The sequence below is a fragment of the Pterocles gutturalis genome, unplaced genomic scaffold (assembly GCF_000699245.1).
Source record: "Pterocles gutturalis isolate BGI_N339 unplaced genomic scaffold, ASM69924v1 scaffold35808, whole genome shotgun sequence".
NCBI classification, from domain to species: domain Eukaryota; kingdom Metazoa; phylum Chordata; class Aves; order Pterocliformes; family Pteroclidae; genus Pterocles; species Pterocles gutturalis.
Window position 1 is genome coordinate 17690 of NW_010124559.1, and position 20908 is coordinate 38597.

The 20908-nt window shown below is 39.4% G+C and overlaps 1 protein-coding gene across 1 annotated transcript in view; it reads left to right on the forward strand.

Annotated features, from left to right (window-relative positions):
• Positions 1–13982, forward strand: part of LOC104465297 (F-box/WD repeat-containing protein 7-like) — a 29435-nt gene extending 15453 nt beyond the window's left edge. The window contains 7 exon segments of the mRNA XM_010078283.1: positions 1263–1399; positions 3073–3186; positions 6327–6508; positions 7668–7893; positions 12148–12295; positions 12298–12345; positions 13357–13982. Coding sequence (XP_010076585.1) covers positions 1263–1399; positions 3073–3186; positions 6327–6508; positions 7668–7893; positions 12148–12295; positions 12298–12345; positions 13357–13625 — 1124 coding nt within the window. The 3' untranslated portion in view covers positions 13626–13982.
• Positions 13983–20908: the final 6926 nt, after the last annotated feature.

A 20908-nucleotide genomic window follows, 5' to 3' on the forward strand; every position in this document is an offset into this window, starting at 1 on the left:
GGTAATATGAATGGCCAAAAAAAGGCGCCCAGAAAAGTAGCCACATATTTGAGCACATGAGGAATGTAAGCTTTTATTTTTAAAGAGAATTATTTGAACAAGGAGTCTGTTCCAGGGGGCAGAGCACAAGCGTGGGATCTCAGAGTGGTATCCCTCCTGGACATGGGCAAACGCAGCGACCTGTCCAGGCTGCCTCAGAGCATCAAGACAAGAACTTGTGCAAGGTTTAAGAAACATGACAGTGGGAATGTAGCTGGCTATTTGTAAAAGCACCTAAATTAATTAGTTTTCTTTTGCAGTGGAAACCAGGTGTGTAAACTCTTAAATCTTCTGTAAAGATTCTCCTCACAAATCTTAGTGAAAATGCATTAAGAGGACAGAAGGAGAAAAAAGGAGAAGGTTGAGAGGGGAATGAGGCTACATTTGTGATCTTAGAAGTAACAATAAGTATGGCCAGGCATGAGAGCACAGAGAAACAAGGCAGACTTAGCGAGATGCTCAGTAACATGAAGGAGCAGTTAGTTAATTCAGAACTTGCAGATAGAGGCACCAGAGAAAGGGCTAAAAACAGAAGAGTGAAATCCCCATACAGGCAAGAGGTAAGACTTGTCCTAGTAATGAGATGCAGTGGAGAGAGGAGCTGCATAGAAAATAGAAAGATGCATGAGAGGATTGTAAAAAAAAAAAATAAATCTATCTAGTAGCAAGGCTAAAACAAAGCACTGCTTGAATGTCGATTCTGAAAGGGCGTAGCTGTACTTAAAGGAGAGGACAATGCCAGAAGCACATGGCCTATGGAATCAAGAAAAGATTTAAGGGCTCAGTAATATCAAGTCACAGTGAACTTAAAAAGTAATGAAGATGGGCAGCCAGAGAGGACCACAGACAGAAAAGTTTACTTGTTGAAGGGTTCTGAAATGAGTGTACGAGTGATTATGGAGCTCGTTGGGCGATACCCATTTGGAAAAGGCGATATTCTGCTACAGTGCCTCAGGAGGGGGGATGCAAAACCAAAGTGGTAGGTTGCCAGTAAGGAATGATGAACTAGAGCACCTTCAGCCATGATTATGGTTGTGATTATGCTTAAATGACAAGGAAAGGTGTAGGATAAAGAGCTGCAGAGCAGGGCAGTGTCACTGGCACACAATGTAGATATTGGCCTGCGGGAGGTTACATCTAAAGGTTTGGGAGGGAGAGCAGTTGTTTTCTTTGGGGTGGCCTCATTTCTCCCCCTGCCCTCTTTTTTTAAAAATTCATTTCAGGGATTGATGAACCATTACATATCAAGAGGAGGAAAGTAATCAAACCAGGCTTTATACACAGTCCGTGGAAAAGCGCCTACATTAGACAACACAGGATTGATACCAACTGGCGGCGAGGAGAACTGAAATCGCCTAAGGTAGGTTCCTGAGCTATGTGCATGGTGCCGTGAAAAAAGCAGCATCAACTCGAAGGTTATTTTTTTCCTTTGGACAAGCCAGGCTATCCATGCACAAAAAGCAGTGTATTCTTACAGAAGAAAATTATTTCTATTTTAGCTTACCCTGGGTTTAAATTAATGTGTGAGGACCATATTAACAATCAAAACATAATTCTTCATACAGCAGAATTCTTTCACTGCTGTTCTAAAAAATTCTGTACAATTTGGTGAATCCCTATGTGTATCCCAGTCTCTTTTTTTCCTTTTGGCAGAAACTTGATTGGAGATACTTATTTAAAATTAAACATACACACACATATATAATGTATGTAAATACATATATATATTTGTAGAGCTGGGCCATGTCACAACATAAAAATACTCTACATTCTGTGATAATTTCATGCTTTATTTTTATATATACTCTTATAAATTGAGCAGTACAAGACAGTCACTTCGTTCCGTGTTAACATTTTTTTTGTTCTTTAAAATATTAAAATACTTCAACAATATTGATATATTATCATTACACCTTTTCCAATACAAAGATATGAAGCAATACTTTGAATAATTTTTGTAAAACAAAATATCAAGTGTCTAATCAAACCTGGTGTTGAACAATCAGTCAGAAACATGAAAAAAAAAACCATATTAAGGTTTTAAGGCAATTTGCCTGTTTTCTTGATTACTGTACAACAAAATAATAAAAATAAGAACAAAAAAATTGTTGTGGAAGTCCTATGGCTATATCCTGCTGTTTATTTGGCTGTGGCTTATGTACATCTCTGGCAACATTTCTGTATTTCCTGCCTTGATGCACCACATCAAGTTATCTTGGAATTATTATTAAAATTACAGCCTCAGGCATTATCCAAATGCCCATTTCATTTCGATGAACATCTTGAAAAGTGTTCAGATATCTTAAATAACAAATTCCTCATCTTTTGTGTTCTGATAAGGATTTTTATTTTTTTTCCTGTATTGCAGTAAAATATACTGAATTGCAGGTTTTCCCAAATCGAGCATTGAAAATCCCACCTCTGTAAAGCAACATTCCAATCTACATTTCCACCACATTAAATTATCACTTTTGTTTGTATTTAATTGAGTTAGTAGTTTTCTAGTTTTTCACTTTGGTGCTGCCTTGCATTTAATAGATTACAATACTTGGCTGGTAAGGAGAAAAAAAATATAGTCAGCCTTGACCACTGAAATACAAATACGCAGCAAATAATACAACCCCATCCTTTTTGTTCAAGACTGAAAAACTCTTAAAAGGTAAAAGTCTGAGCAAAAAAACCTCAACTGAAAAAACAAAGAGATAGAATAACTGCAGAGGAATGGAATGTCCAGTTACTAATTCAGCCTGCTTTTATTAGTGATTTTTCCTGGTACTTCTAGGAGGCTTTCAGTAACTGTAGTGTGCTTGCTAAGCAATGCAGTATCACTCCATGGAAGAAGGGAAATACCTTCTTTGGTCCCAGCTGGCAGTAGATTAGACTTGACACAGGGGATTAAGGGGCCTTATTATTATTGAAGCAACTCTAGCATTTTATAATTTATGAATCACAAGAGCACTTTGTTTCTCTTGCTCCTCTCTAATCTCCTGCGTTAGATTGTGACTGTGCGTTTTTATGTTCTTTCATCTTCAGGTGCTCAAAGGCCATGATGACCACGTGATCACATGCCTTCAGTTCTGCGGGAACCGAATAGTGAGCGGCTCTGATGACAACACGCTCAAAGTGTGGTCAGCGGTTACAGGCAAGGTAAGCCGGTTATTTTGCTGAATTCCTTAGGAAATGAGCTACAGGTAGAGCGCTGGTATGTCAGAAATGCTGCTGTGCCATGAGACCGCACTGCAGGGTGGTGGTTAGTGCTGTCTGGTGCAAGAATTGGAAAAGTACCGCTAAACGTTTGGGTCATCTTCTCCTACACAGAAACTAGTCAAGTTCAAAAAAGTCACCTTGACCTGAAACTGCAATGCTGCTCATGTTACTGTTGGCGTACATCCTTGTCCTCCTGGCAAATCTGCGGCTCTTGTGGAGTCACTTGTGACATGGATTCTAAAGAGTTTGGACAGATACATTACTTTAGCTTCCTTAAAGCTTAATTTAGTCTGCTTTTACCCCTCTGGATCTCCCTTTTTCACTTGTCTTCTGGAATTCTTTCTGTTGTTTTTAAGTTACTGGAAATGGGGTGTTCATTTTACTGGCTCCAATTTCAAATGCAGCGTTTGTTTTTCTTTCTAAGCTACTATATTGCTGAGCCACCACAAAAAAAAAAAAAAAAAAGTAACTTGCTTTAGGTTTAAATATTTCCTATTAAATTAGATCCAGCTCAGGCAAGAATTTAATAAGCTTCAATAATTTAATTTTGGCTTAGAGAAGCAAAACAATATGTGCAGTCAAAAAGACAGTACTGAACATTGCACTTGTGTTAGAACATCACAGCTACTCAGCACACAGATTTATTTTTTTTTATTTGAAGGTGACTGACTGACCATGCTCCAAGGATATAGAAAAGGCCTCAGGCAAACAGCAGTTCTTCCTTGTAGACTGGCATTGTGTGTACTTAGCTTTGTCTTAATGATACAGTTACGTGAACAACAGGACAGCTATTGAGGATAACGCATTTAAGATCTAGCAGGCATCCACTGTATAATGCTGAAGCTGTGAATGTTTTAAGCATTTGTCTTTGCATGCCTAGAAGATCCTTGATGGGACTGTAAATAACTACTGTGGGGAAGAATAAAATTAAAAGCAATAGGCAGCCTCACCCTGCCTCTGTTGGCTTCCCTACAACAAACTGTCTAATGAAGGAACCCATACTGAAATTTGCATTTTTTAATTGAAAAGGGCAGCCTAAACTCGAATGAAAAATACTGCCTTTGTACATACCACCCTCTCAAAAGCAAAATGTTCCTTTAAATATATAAAATTGATCATAGTAGCATGACCTAATGATTCCTGTTCAGTAATTTTTTGAAAGTAATTACACATCCTAGTGTGACTATTTACCCCAAACTTTTAAGAGAGACAGAAATTACATATGAAAGATGGAAGAGTGCTGTATCAGCCCTCATGCTTACTGATGCTGAAGAATTAATAAAAGAAAAAAAAACCCTAAAGGTTGGTTTGTGCAAATGAACATGACTAAATAATTCCCTTGACAGATGTAAAGCCCAAAATAAGGATTCTGTGTTCTTACTGCTTTAGAAGGATGATTTCTTAAAATATGAGCAAATCAGTTGAAATTTAAAAAAAAAAATGGGAACTGTACAAGTGAATAACAGCTATGAACTGAAAAAAAGATGGATTTGATAGCAGCGAATTAAGCTAGGAGCCAGGAATTGCAGAAGACTGGTAAAAATGGTAAAGAACAGGAAATCTATGTACCTCAAAAAAAGCAAGGCATTTTCAAGGATGTTTGCTAGAACAGGATGTTAACAACAGAAATTAGTATACTAGCACTGATGCAGAAAAATATTTATTTTGGGAGAAAATTCATGTGATGGAAATACAGCATGCAGTGATAATAGAACACTTAATTTCAGCAGAAACTCACAAGGATGTTAAACAAAACTACCAAAGTTACATTTTTTTTCTTATTACAGTTGATCCAGATAATCTGTATTTAATTTTTTTAGTTTTCTAAAGTAACTTGTGGGGTAAAATTGGTGTTTTTTTCAAAAGGTATGAGCACAAGGAAAAGATCCAAAGTATGGCTAGAAAGCTAAAATGTGTCAATATTTAAATGGAATAAATTTGAAAGACTGGATATTTAGGATACATTATCTCAGCTAAAAAATATTGGACTACGTCAAGAGGAGTCAACTAACAGTTAAAGGAAGGCCACAGCAATTAATGCCACTTAGCATTAGATTACAGAAAGAGAGATCATCAAACTGTCTTGACCTCTTTTCTTGTGCAGTTACAGGTTTGACTGATAAAAATAATAGTGCAGAAATAGATGGCCATGTGCAGTGCAAGACCCTATCCCCCTGACACGATGGAAGAAAATAGAGCAATGCAAAAATCAACATGGCACATATTTAAATGGGTTAGAAAGTGGGTAATTATAGAGATCATGTTGTTAATGTAAATGCAGAATCTTCATGGAGTATCTTTCTAGAGGGGTCTTGCAAGGATCTCTTCTTGTCTGTGCTAATTAGCACTTATAGCTGCCTGGTGAGAAAGCATATATAGTCATTACTTGTAAGGAGTATAGGCTGAGAGACAGAGACGAGTCATTGTTGCAGAGTGACGGAGGTTGTAGACAAGTAGGTGTGAGCAAACTGTCTCTACGTGGTGAGAAATCATGTCAGACATTTGGGATCAGAGGAGGTAGGCTGTGCTTATGTAGCGTGGGAATTCTCTCCTGGGCAACAGTGAAGTCTGAAAAAAGGTTTGAAACGTCATGTTGCAGTATTGATGCGGTAGCTACGGCTTACAGAACACAATGTTTCTTGGAAAAACAAACAGAAAAATAAAATAAGAGTATATGGTTTATAGATTGCTGGTAAAACTACTAAGTGAATGCTCGCTCCAGTTCTAACACTGAAGCTTCAAAAAGCTACTGGAAAACCTGCAGTGACTCAGAAAAATGCCAGGAAAATGACTCAGTGCTGCAGAACATGCCCTGCATTGAGAAATTTGGAAAGACAGTTTAGTTTGTCAAGGGCATGTTTATAAGGAGAATTCCTTATAGTTGAATTACTGACAATGGAGAGAGAAATTTGATGATTATTTTCCAAAAGGTGAGATTTTTTTAGTTCAGTCACAAAGCAGTCTCCAGGGGACTTGTGGTTCTTGCTGTGGGAGACTACTGTTACCTCCTAGAGTACTTTTTTCTTAAGTTTCTGTTCAACTCTGTCAAAAGGGTAAGTAAGCAAAATATTTATTTTCAGTGTTTGAGAACGCTGGTTGGGCACACAGGCGGAGTCTGGTCATCACAGATGAGGGACAATATCATCATCAGTGGATCTACAGACCGAACGTTGAAAGTCTGGAACGCTGAGACTGGGGAGTGCATACACACCTTGTACGGCCACACCTCCACCGTGCGTTGCATGCATCTCCATGAGAAAAGGTGAGGCTTCGTCCAAACCTTCAGACATGGTCTGGCTTGTAATGCACACCTGTGTTCACAGAAAACTCTTGGTAGACTTGGGGACCTCATCCAGCATTGGGTGCAATACAAACCAGGCAAAGCATTCAAACTGCATAAATCAACACAAGGAAGGAGATGATTAATAGAAGCAAAAGCATAAGAGTACTAATTAAAGAACAGAAAAATCAGTTGTGTACTATTATAAAGTCACATTCTACGTTATTTCAAAACTAATTCTTTGTTACGCTGTGATCCAGTCCCCCACACTCTGAATAATTTCTCTCTTTTGTCAATCATGTAAACTTGTACTCATTTTACAGAATGACTTAAGTATCATCACTGCAGCATTTTATTAAAAATTTTAACTGATAATCATTTCTGCAATAGTAAACCATGTCTTGATTCAACAAACATTGGCAAAGCTCTTGTACTTGGCTGGTGTACAGAGCTGGACAGAGTCCCCGGTGGTTGCATTTCTTCTTTTTTGAAGAATGATGAGGTTTTTCTTTATCAATGCTATTAATATTAATTCTTCATTTCTGTTCTTGCCTAACCAAGGAATCTATAGATGTCTTAGAACATATTTTTGTATCATAGAATCACTAAGGTTGGAAAAGATGTCAAGCATCATCAAGTCCAACCGTCAACCCACACGACCTAACTCACTAAACCATGTGAAGTTTTAAAGAGCATAAACTGAAAAAATCAAGCAGAATAACTGTTACTTTACTAAAAGTAAAACTAGAAAAGATCTTCTTTGTTTAATTGTTATAATTAGTTAATTCAGTCATTAAAACAGAATGATCATAGCACTGGCTTGAGCTCAGCATCTTCATAAGCTTTCACAGCTATCTGCAGCAGTCCCCATTGTTTCGCTGTTCCGGAATGAAGTGCCTTCTTAAATACTGATTGCTAATTATATCAAATAGACAGATCCTAGGAGGTGAGTAGAGCAAGGAAGAAAAACACTCAAGTCATTTGTGACCCTGATAAAATGTCATGCCAAACCAGTTCTTTGGTGGCTATCTGATATCCCAAATTAAAAAAGTCACAAGTGACTCCTACCCAAGTCTACTTTTGTTAATACTTCTATGTCCAATGCTAAGTAAGTACAGAAGGGATTTTCTTGTTCCTCCAGAGTGGTCAGTGGTTCTCGAGATGCTACACTGAGAGTTTGGGACATAGAGACGGGTCAGTGTTTACACGTTCTGATGGGCCACGTAGCTGCAGTTCGGTGCGTTCAGTATGATGGCAGAAGGGTTGTAAGTGGTGCATATGATTTTATGGTCAAAGTGTGGGATCCGGAGACAGAGACCTGTCTGCACACGCTGCAAGGGCATACTAACAGAGTCTACTCATTACAGGTATGTGATTTTCATCTCCTGCATTAGTTTCCTTAAGTAATATTTAAAGTTGGTTTATTTCACCTTGTTTATTAAATTTGTGGGTACCTACTCCAAAATTATGCAAGCCACAAGAATATAGAGGCATCTGTGATACTCGCCTATTTCATTTTCTTGAACTAGTTACCTGCTGTCTTAATTTAGAGAATAAAATATTTTTTAGAGGAGCTTTTTTTTTTTTTTTTTTTTAAAGCACCCAGTACAATAAAGACCAAATCTCTATACGAGGAAGGTATGTAGTTTTCTGGATTGTTGGGTTGTTTGGTTAGGGTTTTTTTGAAATCTTGCATGTATTTTGGAGCTATAGTTTTGGTTTCCCCAATGATTTCAGTGCTATTTTAAATACAGTAATTGAAAATGTACTTTAAAAACCCACTGGATTAATGCTCTGAATTACGAAGAACTGCTTATACTTATTTTGCAGTCCCATCTTCTAGTTCCAAACTGTATTTCACAGTAAGGCTGAACCTAAAGTTTTAATGCCCTGATGTAAATCCCCAGCCTCCTACTTCCTCTTCTGTGAGTAGAGGCCAGATCTACCACTGTGAGGCTTTGTCAACAGACATGTTACCGTGGCTGCAGGTTATTACGGTGCTGCTCTGTGGCGTGGCTCCACTGCCTACCAGTCCCCCGACTGCTCCTCAGAACCATGCTGGCAAAGGTAGACGTAGACCTCCTGTAGACTCTTCTTACCTTCACTAGCCCAAAAGATCATCTTGTTAATTCATAGAGTCAGAGCATCACTGCCAGGCACTGAAAGGCAAAATAAATTAATTTCATGCTTGTGCTTGTTCTCACCACAATCTGGCAGGACTTGAAAAAGAAATTAACAAAGCCAGTTCAACATCGGGAAATTGCATTCAGCATGTAACTACTCTGGTTTGTGGCTCAGAAAGTGAAGCTCAGTGCAAGAGACATTTTACATAAATGCTTTCATCAGAAGGTATCTCCCACCATAATAGACTACATATGAACAAAATTCTTATTTCCTTTCCCAAGATAGGTAGTAAAATTTATCAGAAATCTTCAACCCTTCTATTAAATTCAAATACTGAGGAGGATTCTCTAGACAAGCAGCAAACAAGTTAAAAATGCTGTACTACCTACCTATCGCTTGAAAATATTCTGAAGGTTAGTGTATTTCATCTAGAGCAGCTTGGGAACAGTGTCTGTTATTCTGCCTTGTCTTCACCAGTGCTTCTTCTTTTGGCTTATGAATATTCATGTCTTGCTCCCATACTGTAGTAATAATGGATCAAATAATGGGGTTTATGTTACACACACTGATACTATTTATGCCCTGTAAATGGAACTTGGTATTCTAAAACAAATTTATAGGGGGCAGAAGGCTACAGGTGTTTACACTTCTAGGACAGAAAGAGTCTTTAAAATTGTATGGTGAGCTCCTGCCCTTCAGCACGAAATAACCCGAAGAGGCAGAACTCCCATAAACAGAATAATCAGGCTGAACAACCAGCCTGTCCTCCCCGTCCCCGCACTGGCAGGTCCTGTTACACCTCAACACTTACCCAGTTGTAGTTGTAAGTTGTAGCTTAAGCAGCAGTTGAAGACTACCGTTCATGTTGCGTTTTCTTAGTTGCCTCTTTCTTAGCTGCCTTTGTAGTAAGGTCAGGGTCCAGGGATAACAGCTCAACTACTCATCCAAACCGTTGTCTGTTTGACTGTGGCAATATCAGAGTAAAGTTTGATCTTGGTGCCCAGCGTTAAAGCTTATGTATATGGAATGTACCTAATTTGCAGGAGAGAGGAGAAGAATTCAAAATTTGTTACATCAATCTGGTTTAGTTCTGGTTAGGAAATAAAAACATTCTGTAGTGTTTCCACCCAACCAGTCTGCTAGGCTGCCTAGCACTCCTCGGCCTTTTATCTGAACTCGAATTTGTTCACATCCTCTTCTGAAAGCAGAGCGCCCAAAACAGGATGCAAAATTCCAGTCAAAGTCTTAGCAACGTTTAATAGAAGTGAAAAGTAAGTTATTTTTACGTGCCTTTTATAGCATACCTGTATTTCAGATATTAGAATGTCTTTTTTTTTTTTTTTTTACTATATTTTCACTAGGAATGCAATGTACACAGCAGATAAGCAGTGTGTATCTGCAGTCGGTCTCTACGTTCTTTTGAACCTAGCTGCCCTGCTCAACCATGTTTAACTGTAGACATCTAAGATGTTAGTTTTCTGCAGGTTTTATAAAAAGAAGCAGTCTCAGATAATTGAGTTCCTTTAATGGGTTCTTTCTTCCCCATTGTTAGATCCCAGTAAGTCCTCATGGACGAGTACTGCTGGATTGCTGTAGCTGTAACAAAGATTCCTGCCTGGCCATCATTCTCCCAGGCCGCAGCTGTACATTCATTTGTTCCCTGCCAAGCTCAGATCTTCACAATTTTCTCTTGACTTTTACACTCTTTGCTTTGGGTCAGTTCTACCATTTCAAATGTCACCCAAATTCTAATGAAAATCCTAAATGCCAGACCCTCCCTGGAACTCCTTCTGCTATCTCTAATAGTGCTGAGAACAAAGTTCTGAACAGGATAGTATCCCTGTGTCACATTTGCCTCCCTCTTTGTGAAAATACAACCAAGACATCTGCCGTTTCACATGGCTTTTTACTTTGTCACGGAAAAAAAATCATCGGTTAAGATCATTTTCCCACAAATCTGTTTGCTGCTACTTAACCGCATTGCTAAGGGCTTACAACCAAATTGATTTTTTGTTAGTTCCTTCTGGAAATTGGAGTTAGACTGACCGATCCATAATTCCCCATCTCCCATCATCATCTCCTTCAGTAAAGAAAGGAATTGCATTTGCCATTTGAAACTTGTCTGTCTTCCATGAGTTCTCAGAGATAGCAGCAGATGTCTCTGAGATTGTCTTAAAACAACTTGCCTTATGTGGGGTTTTTTTCCCCATTCTAGCAGAAGCTTGTACTCGGTTGTCAATGGTGTTAGTGCTGCGAGCCTACACTCAGATGGCTGAGGACCGCAGCAGAGAAAGTTAAATAGCTGGCCTCACTTGGTGTTTCCTTCCCCTGAGCATAAATGAGCTTTTTTATTTGGGCCTTCCTCTTGGGTTTTTTTCTTTACAGAATAATGTTTTTTCATCCCTAACAGCTCTTGCTAGTTCTGTCTTGTTTTGTACCCTGCCTTTCTGATTCTGTCCCAGTGTGCTCTTTTAAACGCATGTATTGATGTAGTTTCTACTTTTTGTACAATTCCTTGTGCCTTAGCCAAGTGGGTCTTGGTAATTTACTACACTTTCTATCTTTCCTTTACAGAAGGATAGTTTGTGTCTTTAAGAAAGTGCCAGCTCTCCTGAACTCTTCTTCCCCTCAGAGAATAGATACATAAAAACCTCATGGGAAGGAGGTCTCAGTTTACTGAAGTATTCCTCCTTGAAGCCCACTGGTTTTATTCTGTGGCTCTTTTTCCTTCCTTTTTTGAGAATTCTGGACTCTTACATCATTGTCACTACCTGTCAAGTTACTTTCTACCTTTATATTCTCTCCATGTTCAGTCCTCTTGGTCAGAAGTGTCTCATCTTATAGGTGATTTCTCTCCATGTTCATGTTCTATATGTATTTAATATATAAGACTAGAAAATCCAAGAATTTGAACATCAGTGTTAGCCCATATACCTTTCCCAACAATGACTGGGAAGTTAAAGTTCTTACTGCACACAATTATGATTAAAAAAAAGGCTAAAGCCAGCATTTTTCAATTACATCCCTTCCATTTTCCTATGCTTTGGCTTCTGTGTAGATGTTTCTGGATTAACATTGTTACCCTTCTCCAGCTTGAAGTCCTGACTTGTGAAAAACAGGTTTGGCTTGGTAACATCTTTATCAGGAAAAGAACGTTCTCTTACTACGGCACACCGCGGTATAGTCAGGAATCTGTTGTGTTTAAAAGAGTTGCATGACATGGAAAAGACCAGTGGTTCAGAGCCTTTCTCCTTGAACCACGCACCTCGCAGACCATGTCTACACCAGGAGATCACACTGAGCATGAATCACCTGCTCTGATGTCAAACATGGCCGTCTCTACTGAGACTGAATTAGTAGTTTGTAAGGCAGCTTCTGGATAGATATGTGGTATCTAATGTTGCATTTAGTGAATTAAGTGCTATAATAGCCTTCTTCATACAGCGCATTGCAAGGTCCTAATGTAATTGTTTGTAATAGATTTACCTTTCTTGTAGTTTGATGGTATCCATGTGGTGAGCGGATCTCTGGACACTTCCATCCGAGTCTGGGATGTGGAGACGGGCAACTGCATTCACACGCTGACAGGCCACCAGTCTCTCACAAGTGGAATGGAACTCAAGGACAATATACTCGTGTCTGGGAATGAAAAATCTGGGACATTAAAACAGGACAATGTTTACAGACATTGCAAGGTGAGCTTAAACTACCTTCATGTCAATCAAGCTGCCCACAGTAAGCTACACTACAGATTCCATGTAAAAAAACTTTAAAAATTGCATACAAAGAAACAAGCACAGACCACTTACAACTTAAATATTTTTCTGATGACAGCTCTATGATCTTTCTCTGAATTTGAAGAACAAAATGTATTTAATCTGATCTATTCAAATCACTTGCCTATTACGAAAGGCAGATGGTCTGGACTGATAGCAATTTGCTACGGGTGTATTAGCCTAATAATGTAGGAAATGACATCTCAAAACAGTCAATCAGCGTATTTATTTAGGGGTCACTTGGATGTTTCAAAAGCCTCACTGATTAATTGGATCAGGAGGCAAAGTACACTGTCTGTTGCAATAAATCAAGAGAAATGAGTGGAAGATGTTTTTGTTATTTTGGTAAGAAGAAAGATTACATTTCCGTTCTGATAGTTGCCACTCAGGCATCATGCACACAAACACAACATTTTGTTTCCCCCCACAAAAAATGTCTCCTGTCATTCCCATATACCATATGCAGCATCGCTGGCTGCAGCAAAAAATTAAATCTCACTATAAAGCCAACTCTGCTGTTTTAACAGTATATGTTTATATGTCAATATCTTAACTGTCAATATTTACTGATAGAGTAATCTCATGAGAACTCTTCAAAGAGACTTGGAGACAAAGGCTTACCGTGGTCACCTCATCCTGGATGGCTGAGTTCATTTTCACGAATGTCCAAGTGCGCACTTGCCCTACTGTTCGCATACAACAGAATGAGATCACTGTAGCAAAGAAGGAAATATTGGGGGCTTTTTCTATACCTGCATTCCCTTTCTGAAAGCACAGCAAGGCTTCTGTACCTTTTAATGCACAAAAACTGAGTCAACACATCTAGGTAGAAAAAGCTGTATGCAAATAGCTAGGTATTTATGGTATGTGCAGTGCTGTCTGACCTTGCTTTCTCATTACAAATAAAAACGCTTTGGTTTACTGTTACAGGTCCCAACAAGCATCAGAGTGCTGTGACCTGTTTACAGTTCAACAAGAACTTTGTAATTACCAGCTCAGACGATGGGACTGTAAAACTTTGGGACTTGAAAACAGGTGAATTTATCCGAAATCTAGTCACATTGGAGAGCGGGGGAAGCGGAGGCGTCGTGTGGCGGATCAGAGCTTCGAACACAAAGCTAGTGTGTGCCGTTGGGAGCCGCAACGGGACTGAGGAAACAAAGCTGCTGGTGTTGGACTTTGACGTGGATATGAAGTGAAGGGCAGAAAGATTAATTTGTCCAAACGTGTAGACGATGTTCTCCTTTCCCTCCCCCTGAAAAGAAAAAGAAAAAAAAAAAGAAATAAGAAAAAAAAAAAGAAAAAGGAAAAAAAAATCCCTTGTCCTTGGTGGTGCAGGATGTTGGCTTGGGGCAACAGATCCTAAAGACCTACAGACTACAAAGGAGAAGACAAAGATGACAAACTATAACTGACAAGAGAGGCATTTGCTGTCTCGTCACATAAAAAGGCTACACTTCTGACCGGGGCAGCTTTGCAAAAATATGACTTTTGAAATGAAACCAGGTGCAATTATTTCTTTACTTTCCTCCAACTGTTCTTTGAGCAATTTGGAGGTGAAAAAAAGAAAATTGTTACAGTTCTTGTTAACAGGTTATTTTACCACAAAGATCTTGAAAGAAGCTGCACAGGCGAGCCTGCTGGCGCACCCCTCCGAGCAACGCGCTCTCCCTTGGCCCCGCTCTGAGCAGGGGGTTGGACCGGACAACCTCCAGCGGTCCCTTCCAATCTTTATGAGCAGTCACTGGTTGACTTCCAAAAACTACAGAGCATCTGCAATGAAAAAAGCAAAACAAAAACAAAGTCCATTCCTAGTGTGGAAAAGCTAAAATATTACTGTGAATTGTTTTGTACAGTTTTATCAGAGCTTTTTCTTTTTTTTTCTTTTATTCCTCTTCCTCTTTTTTTTGCCAACCATTGCCAATGTCAATCACAGTATTAGCCTCTGTTTAATCTGTTTACTGTTGCTTCTATCTACACTCTTCAACGCATAAGTTGCTCTGAGGTGGCAAGTTGTCCTGGGTATTGAGAGTTCTCTGATGGATTTAATTCGCAATGCTGGTGCTAGAAGTAGGTCTTCAATTATGGGATTGTTGTCCCACCCCTGTACTGTATTCCCAGTGGCCAAACTTATTTATGCTGCTAAATGAAAGAAAGAAAAGCAAATTATTTTTTTTTATTTTTTTTTTCTGCTGTGACGTTTTAGTCCCAGACTGAATTCCAAATTTGCTCTAGTTTGGTTACAGAAAAAGACTTTTTGCCACTGAAACTTGAGCCAACTGTGCCTCTAAGAGGCTGAGAGTGGAAGAGTTTCAGACAATTAAGAGTGAAGTTTGCCTGCAAATAAAGAATTGAGTGTGTGTGCAAAGCTTATTTTCTTTTTTCTGGGCAAAAATTAAAACACATTCCTTAGAACAAAGCTATTGCAGCCTGTTCTGTGGGGAAATTTTTCTTTGTGAGGGCTGTGGTGAATGGAATGAACATACATTAAAAAAACTGACAAAATTTTTAAAAAAATATTATAAAATACAAAAATGAAAATAAAGTTGCTGGTCAGTCTTAGTGTTTTACAGTATTTGAGAAAAAAAAAACAACTGTTACAGTTATTGCTGGGAGGAACTGACAGAGCAAAAACTTACGTTTTTGTAAAGATGTCACATGCAAACAAAATGAGAAATGAAATAGTCAAATGGTTTGCCTCATTCTCCAAGAGCCACAACTCAAGCTGAACTGTGAAAGTGGTTTAACACTGTATCCTAGGCGATCTTTTTTCCTCCTTTTTTTTGTTTTTGTTTTATTTATAGTCTGATTTAAAACAATCAGATTCCAGTTGGTTAATTTTAGTTATGTAACAACCTGACATGATGGAGGAAAACAACCTTTAAAGGGATTGTGTCTATGGTTTGATTCACTTAGAAATTTTATTTTCTTATAACTTAAGTGCAATAAAATGTGTTTTTTCATGTTAGTATGTCTTTTTTTTTCCCTATTTCTTGTTGTTATTTTTAATATCGTATATTCTCCAAAGGGTAAAGCAGGTTAAGTTGGTCAGCTTACTGGCAGATGCTAAAATACGTCGCAGGACTTTTTATGTAACCCTTCCCCAAACAGGTGTGCAAGTGTCCTCTCCTTCAGTTGCCATATAGGATACATCACATGGGCTCAGCAAACATATGCAGGAAAGCCATTAGCTCCCTATCACTAAGAATGTGTCAGGGTTTGATTCTGGAGGGAGTGAGCTATAAAAAGCTGCTCGAGTACATAAAACTTCTTCCTATAGCATCTTGTTACTGCATCTTAAATTGAAACTCGATGTTTATTATTTATGGATTTCAATCAATCGATTGCACTCTGACAGCAGAATAAATCCATAAATACAACTAAAATCAAAGGTGGGATTGTGGGAGAGCTTGAAATAAAGCTTCTGAAGAAGAAAAAAAAAACTACATAATTCCAGATCAGTCCAACATCAGTTATTTATCAGTTCCCTGAAACCAAGGTAAGTCAAGTGTCTCAGAAACTTACCATGGGAGTGCGAGTTTCTCAAATCTTCTTGACCACAAAATCATTGTTTTCTTCTGTGTAAGACTCTTCTGTCAGGGCAGAGCATTTACTTGCTCATTAAAGAAAACCAAACCAAAACACTAGAAGAGAAAATACATGGGTGGAAAAGAAAAATATTTATATACTTATACATCTCTGACTGTGTGCTATTCAAATGTAGTTCCCATCCCCACGTTATGCAAAAGAAGCAATGCTGAAGGATCATGCTTCCATCTGGCCTCTAGAGATTAAAAAGCCATACAAAACGAGCAGCTACACATTGTAAAAAGCTGTTCACTGAGTTGGTGTTTAAGGGAAAAAAAAATTGCAGCAAGCACTGACAGACACAAGCTATGATCATCTCGGTATTTATGTAAAAACAATTAAAGAGCTAATCCTCTCCTAGAATGACAGAGATTGCCAGGAGCTGACATTGTTCTGCGGAGAACGCAGGCCAGGACTGGCCCCCCGATGACATCAGGTACGTCAGTCTGGGCTGAGCTACTGGTGAGAGGGGATGGAAATGGAAGGGTAAAGAGATGAATATTTAAAGCAGGGAACAGAGCAATAGCCTTTAAGATTATGTAATTTTCTTCCATGATTTGTAGAAATTGCAACAACGTGTTTTCAAAGAGCAAAGGCACTGACCTGATGGTGGAGGAGAATGAGAGATCACTGAGTAACATCGTGCTGGAGGGCAGGAATACAAATGGGGGCAGAAGAGTGAGACAGCAGAAGAGGAAAACTAACAAATCCAAATCAGTTCAAGCTGTGTTAAAGTACACTTTAAGCAGCCAATACGACCAGGAGCAAAAGGTGCTTAACCAGAATTGAGAAGTTTTCTGGTTGATAGTGTATTTCCAACACTATCTTACATTCCAATTGATGCAGAATAAGTTGAACCTGTTAAGCAAACCACATTTATAGCTTCCTTCATCCCAGATTTAGGTTAAAAAAAAATTATTCTCTGCAAAGTCAAGATATGATAGACTGTCCCATTAAATACAAAAAAAATCAACACAGTACTTAAAAACTACTTTTGAAAAAGGCTTTTCCCCTTCAATGAAACAACAAAGTTAATTGTGTTAGCGCTCTAAAGACTTACTTTTGTGAAAAGTGTTTAGGTTTGTAGGAGTTGATGTTGCTTATGAGACATCATCTGAACAACATAGCTCAATAAGAAGCAACTTGTTCATTTACTTAAGCAACAGCATTTCAAAAACGGGCCTGTAGTAAACACGTCACGTGTAAGAAACTGTTCAAGCAGATTTTCTATACAGTCTCCTCATTACCCCCTTGATGGTGATACACTCCCCGTAACATCATTCACTTAGGATGAAGTCTTTGGCAGCACATGCTCCAACTGAGTCTGTTAAGGAAACATCTTAATTTCGTGTAATTAGATTTTGATTTTAAGGTGGGTGGAGATTTTTTTTTCTTAAATAAAAACATTTAAGAATACTAGTACAAGATTATAACTGCTTTATGCTCTCAGTACACAGGCACTTCATTAATCTAGTGGCTTAGTCATCATAAGCTAAATCAAAATATCCAGAGCTATCCTAGACGGGTAATTGCACTAGTGTTTCTGGCATCTTACCCTCTTGTTTTAATGCTGATCCCTTTTTTCCTTTTTGTTTTAGCCCCAGAAAGAGCTTCCTCATTTTCTCCTGTATCTGAAGCCAAGTCAATAACACAGAAAGGTTTTTTTTAATAGGTATTATTCTTAGTGGACCCTGATCTTAGCTCACAATAAGTCAGAACTAGTATTGCCACTTCCTCCAGGAGCCTGTTCCTAAGGTCTCCATTTAGTTATTCAAGAGATAAGACTGGACATTTACCAGCTGTGTCTACACTGATTTGTAGTTCAGATCAGCTGCTGTCCCAACAGAGCACAGTGCTGCCTCGGAGCCCACAAACAGGATTCCTTCGGGGTGTAACTATATCTGGAGTAGCTCCCAGGCACTCGAGCCACTTGTGGAGCATGTGGGACCAAACCAGAGCTAGTCCAACACCTCAAAAATACATTCATGTGGACATTAGGCCCCCGGGACCAGCAAATTGGCGCTACAGCTCTTCTCCGACAGCTCAGCACGAATCGCTAGCATAGGCTCAATCTTCAACAAACCCTCGCACAGCACCCCCGGCTCCTGATTCATCATTGGCAACCAGCTCCCCTCCAAACAGCAGCAGCAGAAAAACAAAATCTGCCCAATACCACTACAGAGTTTTTGCCAGAGGAAAAAGTTTGGATGTCTTCAACTCTCTTTCAGCACGTTAATGGAGAGCTTCATCTGATCTCCTTATGGAATCCAGTTTAAAAGAAATACAAATCGCTATCCGTCTGGCCAAAGTTTTCTACTAGCAAGTCAACACACGAATCATTCAGAAAAATAAATCATGAAATTCTGTAATTAGATAAGCAGAAGAACCAGATTAGAACACTAGAAAAACCAGCCAGTAATTCCTTGAGTCACTCTGCCCAAACAAATGTTAATTACTTAAAGGGTAATACCCAAACATACTGACCACTGAATCTTTCATAAAAGTGGGAATATTATTTTATTTCCATTTGCTGCCATTTTATCTATAACCTTCATCCCTGACAGTGTGCAAAGATACACATGCTGCGTGAGGATGTTTAGTATTTTATGATGATATATGACTTTTATGATTATACATGAAGTTTATGATCTATATGATATAGACCCGGGTTTTCAAACTTCCATCTAAAAATGGCACAGACAATTTTTCAAACACCTCTTCAAGCATCAGTGCAGGTTTATAAATACAACAGATGTTTTAACATAAAGGCTGTTCCAGATTCCTTCTGAGATAGCTAGTCTGACAAACTAAGTGTCACCAAAAAGTCGGCAGCCAGTCCAGGATGCTGCTCCCTGTTCAGATTGCCAAGTGGCCCCGCAGCTGCAGCGGTACTTCAGAGAAGAGAAGTGGCGCATTGTGCTACCACGAGCACACACTGCCAAGGGGACATGCTGCAGCGCTCTGTGTGACTGCAGTGCCTAAGAACCGATGGCTTTATGCCCATGTATTCAGCATTGCTCTAGCCCAGATGCAACATAAGAGGCCCGTAAAATCATAACTAAACTAGGACACCATCTTCCCCCCAACTGGAGATGGCAGAAATTGTTAATCACCAAGGTTGCCGCCTGAGAACCTGGTGGCACAGCAGAATCCAGCAGCGTTTCTATGCTATACACCGTACAGGACAACTGAGACGTGGCCAAAGGCATCCTCCAGCTCTCCTTTCTCCTCACCTCTGCCTTGCTTAGATCCAACTTCAACTGCCTGATCCCTACTCATAAGCTGATTTTGCCCAACCCTATGCGGTACCAATAGTTTTGGTGAAAGATAAACTGAGCTATTTGTCTTCTGCATCTCTGTGCTGCTGGAGCCTACACTGTCCTTTTTGCCACTTTCTGCATGGGGACAGCACAACCTCCAGTCTAATACTGAATACTCCAAGGTAGTACATGAAGATGAGAAGAAATCATTCAGGCCAGAGTGATTCATCATCAGTGTTGCTAAAACGATTTCTACCCTGAGTCTAGACTGAAAGTAACATCCTAAACCTGGTGCAATTAGGTAAGTTTCAAGTTACCTAAGCTGGTAACTGGAAACTGGGAGGTCTTGGTCTATGGACAGTGAAAAAACATGGAAGGTCTACGTGAGCTGGATCAAAAATGACCTATGTAATTCAGAGAAAGGCGGATGCATGAATTTGGGGCTTTTTTCTGTCCAAGCTATGGGCTGTCTGCAACAGCTAGTGTGGGATATTTCGTCATCCTCATCAACAAAGCACAGGAGTGAGCTTTCTTTCTGAAACCTTTAGTCTGGCTGCCCTGTAATTGAGGATATAACCAGATGTATTAGCTCTGACTCACACAAACTTCTCTTACCTAGGGTGGGTTCTTTGGTGGGAAGATGAATGAAATGCCCCTGGACCTCCTTCTTCTTCTGGCTCCTCACGTCAGCCGGCCAGATGTCTGAGATGCAGGTTTTGCAGGATGCTTGCAGTGCACTGTTCGAGAGCTCTTTGTTCTTTTAATTTAAAGCAGGAAACATGGAATGTAGATGATCCAAAAACTTCAAAGGCAGTTTCCATTGCCAAAGGAGCAGCATTTCGACTCAAGTTCATCCTCTAGACTAAATATTCAAATCCAACAGCGAGGGAAGATTCTCACACCTTCAAGAGGATTGTCGATTTCTAAGAGATACAGGGATTCAGATTAGTTGGTTGTAAATACCAGGCTCCAAAAATGTGTCTTCAGACAGTTTGCTGCTACTTGCCTGCTTTGGTGTTTTTCCTGTCAACTCTCAGTTGTCAGGAGTGAATGTTTCAATTAACCAGCATACACATTTTCCCAAACAAACAAATTTTATAGAAACATGTCATGTTGTTGTCCCCAGGGGAAAAGTTTGTTGTTTTTTTTTTTTCCTGTTGGTGTTTCCATTGCCCACTTAGCACATGATTCAGACACGCGCGGGATGCCATCTTTACCATTCTGCTGACTGCTGCCATGCTTCAAATACCCCATTTCACCCCAAAAGCTACAGTAACACCATGTTTCTTGTGCCCACCCTTCAGTCTCACACACATTTTCACACATCAGAACCAGATAACTGATCTGTCCGCACTCACCTGTTCACAGGCAGTCACTTACCAGCAGAACCAGCTCTTGAGACCTCACCGTTGATCACTGTTGGCCATACGGCAGGACAGGGACAACCCAGGGCAGAGGAGCAGTGAGATGGAGGAACGCTCCACATGTGATACCGCTAATGGGCCATCTGTGAGTATAACTGCATGGGATATGGCTGCACTATGCCCACAGGTCTCCAATTTGAGTTGAAAAATTTGAAATTACAGCCTATATTTTAAAAGGCTCAAACTGCATATTCATTTCTATACATACAC